Source organism: Mustela putorius, unplaced genomic scaffold (assembly GCF_011764305.1).
Source record: "Mustela putorius furo isolate JIRA1106 unplaced genomic scaffold, ASM1176430v1.1 tig00537227_pilon_pilon_pilon, whole genome shotgun sequence".
NCBI lineage: Eukaryota > Metazoa > Chordata > Mammalia > Carnivora > Mustelidae > Mustela > Mustela putorius.
The window spans coordinates 25,994,898-26,003,448 of NW_025422368.1; the positions used below are offsets into that span (position 1 = coordinate 25,994,898).

The 8,551-nt window shown below is 38.8% G+C and overlaps 1 protein-coding gene across 2 annotated transcripts in view; it reads right to left on the bottom strand.

The window, feature by feature from the left end:
- Positions 1–8,551, bottom strand: part of TMTC1 (transmembrane O-mannosyltransferase targeting cadherins 1) — a 264,007-nt gene that overhangs the window by 91,198 nt on the left and 164,258 nt on the right. For both annotated transcript variants that reach the window (XM_013057825.2, XM_004755702.3), the window contains one exon: positions 2,822–2,943. In XM_013057825.2, the coding sequence (XP_012913279.2) occupies positions 2,822–2,943 (122 nt within the window). The remainder of the gene's footprint in view (positions 1–2,821; positions 2,944–8,551) is intronic.

Genomic DNA, 8,551 nt, shown 5'->3' on the forward strand with positions numbered 1-8,551 from the left:
CATGAAATGGAGCTGAGCTGAAAGAACGTTACTGTGTTCTGAAATGCTCCTTCTTTTCACTTATGAAGAATACTAAGATGTTACATAAGAAAAGCAATGTAGGGGGCACCTGGGTGGCTCCGTGAGTTAAAGCCTCTGCCTTCGGCTCAGGTCACGATCCCAGGGTCCTGGGATCAAGCCCCACATCAGGCTCTCTGCTCAGTGGGGAGCCTGCTTCCCTCCTCTCTCTCGGCCTGCCTCTCTGCCTACTTGTGATCCCCATCTGTCAAATAAATAAATAAATAACCTTAAAAAAAAAAAAAGAAAAAAGAAAAGAAATGTAGTTTGGAAGGTGAGAGGTCCTTCAGTAGATAAAGAGTGCATTCCATCTCTACCCATCTTGGGCAAGTTCACTAACTTCTTAGCATCCAGGTGTTGTATTTTTGTAAAACAAGGTAATGTCATCAGCTACTTAAGGAGCTGATATCAATCAATAATAGTTATATATTTTTTATTGACCACATATAATGCAAAATACTTTCTGAGTTTTTTAAATGATCATCTCATTTAATGCTCACAATGTCTCATTGAGTTGGGTGCTATTATGTTCATTTTATACAGGTGAGGGAAGTGAGGCTTTGAAATATCACACTCATCCTTAAGCCAGAATTCAAACACGGGCCTCCTGACTTCAGGGGGAAGCTATGGATTACTACATCAACAGTGTGAGTGAACTGATAACATAAATATAATATGTTTAGCATAGTTAGTGACATATAACTGAAGTTCACTAGAAGTTTTGGTACAATTAACATTAACTAGTGTTTATCAGCAGTGAAACTCTTTGAGGCCAGACACCGAGACTCACTTATTTTTGTAATCTCAGATTCTAGTACAGAATGCAGATGTGCTCTGTTGAGACTTGTTAGGTTAAGAACGAACATGGATTCCACTTGGAATCATCCGCACTAAAGAACAGCACTGCCTGAAGCCACTTTCAGCTGGTCTAAGCAAAACCATATCTAGAATAGACACTGAGTTCCCTTCGCCCTCATATTCCCTATTAGCAAGGTCTCATAAGCCTGTTATCTCACAGCAATACAGAATACAAAGAATCTGTGTTGTATTTTGTCTATAACATACAGTATTTATCAAGAAATAACCTCCTTCACAAATGGTGCAGAAGACACAAAGAAAATGAAGGACTGCCCTCTCTCTTGAACCTAGTCAAAACAAGAAGCTGTAAAGACTTGGAAAAACTGTTAGATATTTGGTTTGGGGGCAATCAAAGGTTAATGAAATTAAGTCTCGATTGTTTGTGTCTTTAAATTTCTAACTCAATGGCAATTAATGAAATTAAAATCTATTGATATTGATATTAATTTTAAAATAAAATTTAAAGTTAAAATTCCAATCCAAAGGATAAAAAAATGCTGACTCAAAGGGGTACATACACTCTGACATTTACAGCAGCACTGTCAACAAGAGCCAAATTATGGAAAGAACCCAAATGTCCACTGACTGATAAATGGATAAAGAAGATGTGGTACACACACACACACACACACACACACATACACACATTACTCAGCCAGCAACAAGAATGAAATCTTGCCAGTTGCAATGACATGCATGGAGGTAGAGTATACTATGCAAAGTGAAACAGGCCAGTCAAAGAAAGAGAAATACCATATGATTTCACTCATATGTGGAATTTAGGAAACAAAAGAGATGAACATAAGGAAGAGGGTGGGAAGCAAACTGTAAGAGACTGTTAACAACAGAGAACAAACTGAGGGTTGCTGGAGGGGAAGTGGGCGAGGGGATGGGCTAAATGGGTGATGGGCATTAAAGAAGCCACTTCTTGTGATAAGCATTGGGTGTTATACATAAGTGATGAATCACTGAATTCTACTCTTAAAAACCAATATTACAGGATATGTTAACTAACTAGAATTTAAATAAAAATATGAAACAAATAAAATTCAAAGAATAAAATAAAACTCCTAATTCAATATTAATAAATAAAAATAATAATTTCATTATAATATTTTGGTTTAGGATATTGCCTTCTACAAAATTTCATTCTTACATGACATTCATGATACTACTTAACTTTAGGAAGTTTACTAATATCCCTATTTTTAAAATGTTAAGCCTCAGTACAAAAAAGCTTCATATCTTGCTCAAGGTTACACAATGAATGAATGGCAGAACCACTCAGGAGACATTTCCAGGTATCTGAAAAGAAATGTGGCCTTGAACACTGACATCTGAATAAGACAAGAGAACAGACAAGCTTCAGCCCAGTTCAAATATTCAGAGATAAGTGGCACTGTGTAATCACATATGGATGAATACCCTTTATAATTTTTAACCATTTTCTTTCTCAAGGACATATTTTCTTGAGATTTTACCTATTTTTTAAATTAAAAGAAGAAAGGAAGAGAGACAGAAAGAAGAAAATAGAAATTAATTACACTCTTGCTACATAATAATTTTATGCAATCCACATACTTCTAAAAAACTACGACAATTATGCGTAATGAAACATATATATTGGGGTAAATGACGGCTGCTGAAATCCTGAATATACTCCAGTCAATGTTTCACATCTAATGGTCAAGCTTCCAGCTGCAGGTAAGCCGCTCTACACCAGAGTAAACACATGCCAGTTCAAGCTCACCCACTCCTCTCTGTGGCTGTTGTGAAAGCTGAGGTAATAAACGCCTCAGCTACACAAGGACCTAATTGTGACACAAGCAAAGAACCGTCCCTCTGGAACTATCCGTTGGTGACAGAAGGCAGGTCTCGTAAAGTGGAAATCACGAGCGATAATTACCTAGGCATGTAAAGGACTCTCTCGGCCACCACAAAACCCACCCTGAAGAAGAGATTGCTGGCTGGAATGAACGGGAAAACCAGGAACAACAAGCCCACTAAAACTTCCTTGTGCTCCAGTCTCTGAAACATACAACAGTGAAGGACAAATTAATTTTTAAAAACTTTCACTCAGTTGGCATTTAACCATCTCTTTCATTCTCAAGTTCTCATTGATGGAATGAATAAATTAGACCAATGCAAACGCTTTGATCAGTGAGCTGAATTCATCAGAGAAAGCCCTTGGGCTGAAACCCCTGGCAAGTCACACGTTCGCCACCCAGAAACCTCTGATAATTGCACATGAGCAGTGACCATTACTCCTTGTTTTGGGCCAGTCCTACAGCAACCCTACTTCTTGGCTCTGGTCCCTTTCAGAATCTCTGTCCGAGAGCAAAGCAGCTTAATAGAATCAAGCTCACTAAGGCATCATAGAGAATTATTGTCCTCTCAGAAATAGAATGCATTAAAAAAAAAAAAAAAACCCACAACAAACCCACACAAAGCTCACCAGGAGCTTAGCATAAGGCTTGGCATAAAAGAAATTAAATGCAAATAGTAAAATTCAGAGAACCAATGAGAGAGATCATTAAAGCTGAGAAATTTTTAGGTCAAATTAAGCCAGTATTTTTTCCATGAAATTTTTGGCATCAAAGTCATTATAATAATTCATTAACTTGACAAAGTACCTTTCTCTAATACTATATATTTTCTGTAGATCTAAATTTGTCAAGATTTTTCTGTCACTTCTCATTAACAGAAAAAATTTATTACTAATAATTCGCTATAATGGACACTGTAAACGTTAGTCTGTATTTCCATGACTGATATGGACACATTTGAAGACAGGCCTATTTAAAACACACCTTAATATATAGGATAACATTATTTTTTCTTTTTAAAACAGTTTAAGAAAACCAAATAGAACTTTGCATATTACAGTTATAAATATTTCTTACAAACATTTAAAAGTGTATTACTTTTAATAATTATATAAGACTAAATAAAAGTTTTAAAAATATAGATAAAACTTCCTAATACCAGCTACTAATGCTTTAAGTGGACAAAGTAAAAGATTTTTAACAACTTGAGAAATTTGTCACCTGGATTTTATTAAAATATTGGTTTTGCTGACTATAATGAATAGAATAATAAAATTCCAGAGAGTAATTCCACATGAATAAATGTGATTTGGACAATTTCTCTTAAATAATTAATGGTTCTATCAGTTATGATCTCATTTTTTTACCTAAAGGAACCATACGCTTTAGAATTAAAAGATGAAAGGGAAAAAAAGGCTTTCATAACAAGCCTTCAACTGAAATGGATGCAACTGGATGATGTTATATTTTCTCTGACCCACTAAAATTGAGAAAAAAAAAATAGGTGAGAAAAGTAGCAAGTTCATTATATTTAAAAGCTGCAACCTATTTTTTTAATTTAGATTATACTTTGAATTTACAAAATACATTTCATCTCAAGAAATTAAAGTTTACGTAATTTAAAGAAGAATAACACATTCATAAGAATCCTGTGACTCAAGAGCAAGTATTTCTTTGCTAAAACTGAAAATGAATCCCAGAGAATGAGTGTCTCGCCCAGTGTTCCTTATGAACTCTCGGCCTATTACTAAGTAGGGGGTTGATGTCCTATTTCTGTCGATGCACTTTTATTTTTTAGCTATAGTTGACTCCTTCTTTGAAGCCTATCAAAACGTGAAATATTTTTTACAAAAGAATTCGCATATTGTCCCACAGAAATTTCTGAAAAGAACTTAATATGTTCTACTTATTAATCCTATAGAATTAAGAAGAATATAACCAGAACTCAAACCAGGCCATTAGCCATGTCCCTGGATAGTGTCACATCCACTGAGCCACCTCTCTGGCTATCCTCAAGGTTAGGAAAGAACAGTCCTCACAGAGGAGGTGAAGGAGACATCACTTCCATACCCCCAATCTCACACCTTATTTCCTGAGCAAAGGCTGCCTTCCTCACTCTGGTGGCCAGGGGTTTATGTCCTTTACTCAGCAGAATCCCCAGTGCTTTCAGGAGCCCCTAGGTTGGGAGGAGGCAGGTGTCCTGACATGTAGGCACCCAACCCTGTGCCTGCCCCCTCTCCCTCCCTCTCCCAACCCTGCAGGGGGCAGGACCCCCCCGGATCTCCCTGCTGCTGGGGACAGAGAGTGACAGTCAAGAAGCCCCCAGCCTCCCCCAGAAGACTGACCTGCAAACTGAAAACTCACTACACCATGTGTTCCTTGTTCCTCCACTGGGTTCTTCAGGCTCCAAGAGCATCTTTATTTCCTTCATGGCCATCATCCCAATTGTAATCACACATTTATCTGTGTGTTTCCATCTTTATAAAATGTCTGTCTTCCCCAGGAGATTGGGAGCCAGGAGGGCAGGGAGCTGGTCAGCTGTGTTCACTGGTACATGATCTGTGCTTAGTTCAGTGCCTGGCACTTAATGGGTGCTCGGAAATACTTGTAGAATAAATCAGTAAGTGAATAAATGTACCCAGCAAGGGAGAAAACTGGATGTAAGAATGCGAGAAGTTAAGGAGGACATCCTGGTGGAGGTGACGATCTGAATTTGAAAAAAATTAATGAATGCGTAGGAGGCAGACAAATTTGGTTGTGGTTGGGAAAGGAGGGCAGGTCATTGGCAGAGGAAGGGCTGGTCCTAAGGGGAGCTTTTTGTTCAACTCTGTCAAAGACAGTGGCACAGCACCCAAACTCAATGAAGTTTTACTATTCTGTTTTGTCTTGAGAAAAATAATATTCATGAATAATTCTTTATTCTTAAATTAAATTGATGATCACATCCTTTGTCTTCCCTCCTCCCTCTTCAGTCAAGAGAGAGAGAAAAAATAATCAGAAATGTATTTCTCTAAATGGTAAGTCAATCAATCAAACAGAAAGTCGTAAAGTTAGGGGAAAATGACATGGAAATGGCTGAATTTCCTAGAATAAGAAAGAGTGGGAGGGAATCCAATTTTGCATGTTGTGGATCACAGATGTGACAGAATTGGCTAAATAATTTAAAGCTTATTTCAGCCTAACAGAAACTCAAACAAAATAGGAGTTGGGGGAGGGAGAGAAAATTTGTGACTTTCCAAAGTACACAGAGTGCATTCAATTTCTAGGAATAGAGGCAAATGGAAATTTACTTATTCAAATTACAGTAGGGGGTAAAAAGACAGGAGTATTAAAAGAGCTAATCATATGGCTATTAATAATGTGCATTATTTGATTAACTGTGCAACTTCAGAGTTAATTTATTTCTTTGAGCTTTAACCTAATGATCAGTAAAACAAAAGAAAGGATATTGATACCTATTGTGTCTGCAGGAAAATGTGTGACAAATTCAGGATGACAGATGGTAGGTCTGATTCCTTCCTGGCCTGGATGAAGTAGAGAAGCATGACCCTCAGCTGCAAGGAGATAAAGAGCTCTCCACACCTGCCCGAGGGTTTTGTTCAGCTGCTGTCTCCACAACACCTCTCCCATCAAGCAGCTAAGTAAGGGAAGAGCAGTGGTTTTCTCAGGACACGTGAGGGACCTCAGAGGAAACATCACTCCAGAATCCAAGTCTAGCCTGGAAGCTTCTGGTTTCTTTTTTCCCCTTTGCCCTACTCTCAGATAACTTTTCAAAGCACAGGTCACAGATAAGAGGACACACGCACACACACGCACGCACACACCCGCACTGTGGCCAGCAGGGTATGGGTGTGTGTTCAGGAGAAGAGGACCCCTCCCTGCCCCATTTAAAACAGACAACAATCCACTGCTCACCGTTCCCTTCCAGGATGGCAGAGAATGGACCTCATTATGGTAATTTTTTTAAAAGATTTTCTTCTTAATTTTTAAATTATTTCTATACCCAATGTGGAGCTTGAACTGTTGGGTCCATTATCAAAGGAACGAGACTTAGACAAAGTTATGCAAAGCCTTATTCTATGCCAAGCATTAGAAGTTAGACTGGCCAGGGAAACGAGGCTGAGACAAAGTAAAAGTTATGTAAAGCTTTATTCTATGCTAAGCATTAGAAGTCAGACTGACCGGCCAGGGCCGCCTCTGAAGAGAGCGACGCCCCTTGGTCTTACAGGCTAGTTTTTATAGGGCACAATCACAGACATCTACATATGTGGCTTTGGCTGATTGGATGTCTCCTACCTGTGTGTTTTAGTAATGGTTACCTGGAACCAATACTAGTAACTGTTGAGGCGTTTATTAAACAACAAAATGGCCTTGTTTTATGTATGTGTTTTAGTAATAGTTACCTGGAACTGATATAAACAAAATGGCCTTGTTTTAGGTGTTGTGTTTTAGTAACAGTTACCTGGAACCGAGAGCAGTAACTGCTAAGGCTTTTATTAAACAACGAAATGTCTACCTAGGTAACATGGAGTCACTATGGCTAAGTAGGCCCAGGCAGGCCCTAAGGGGTTAACATGTTTTAACGTGGAATCGACCCCAACAGAACTTACAACCCCGAGATCAAGAGTCCCATGCTCTACCAACTAAGCCAGCCAGGTGCCCCCTCATTATAGAAATTACTATCTTTGTTAATATATTTTCTCCCACCTCTACAGTTTTCAGGAAAATGGTATGGTGCATGTACGGTGAGAGTATGTTCTCAGAGTTCTAGATATAACACAGCTGTATTTCAATTCTAGAGATTTATTTGGCAGCACTGGGCTCTCACTGTCTGCAACTAATTTAGCAATCTTCTGAGAAGCTGATGACAGTTGAGCTCCCCTCTTCAGCCCCAGGAGACAGGCGTTTGCCAAGGTGACAACGGACATGGCTGCCAATACATACTAGACCCCCCCATTTTTCTTTCTGTTTAGGGGTCTATTCCTTCCATTACACTACGAATTCCTTGATGACAGTCCCATCTCATTTAAACTTGTTACCTAGATATGTGGCACACACAGAATTGGCATTCAACTCGTATGGGCTGCAACAGTAAAGCTCAGTGATGAAAGCTGTATACACATTACCAGGGTTCTCTGGAAGAGCCTTTTCAGGGACTTCCTGTCAAGAAAATCTTTTACTTTTGGTAACCCTTTGAAACACGGTATTTGCAGCATTAATTTGGGATGAAAAGTCCTCAGTCTCTGAGCATCTAAGAGCATTCCATAAGGGTCTGGCAAACTGACCAATGGTACTGAGGCTTTTTTTTTTAAGATTTTTTTTAATTTATTTATTAGAGAGAGAAAGAGCAAGAGCACAAGCATGGGGAGCAGCAGTCAGAGGGAGAGGGAGAAGCAGGCTCCCCACTGAACAGAGAGCCTGAAACAGGGCTCGATCCCAGGACCCCAGGATCATGACCTGAGCCAAAGGCATATGCTTAACTGACTAAGCCACCCAGGTGCCCCAGAACTGAGGTATTTTAATTAAGACATACCCACACCTTCTGCACCACTCTGATTCCATTCACTGCTACTTATGACTCTTCCGTCTTGCCCCATCCTTTGGTTTGTGTGCTTAGGAAAAGTGACATCTTTTACTTTATTGACATTTAATTTTAATTTTTAAAATACTTTAATTTATTAAGATTTCTAATCACATTACCACTACTGCCATTGTGAAAGTGCTTTTTAATTGAAGACAAGTTATTTGATCATCTGGAATCCCTTGTAGTCACAAGGGATTCCAGATGATGTGACTACTTCCTCACCTCT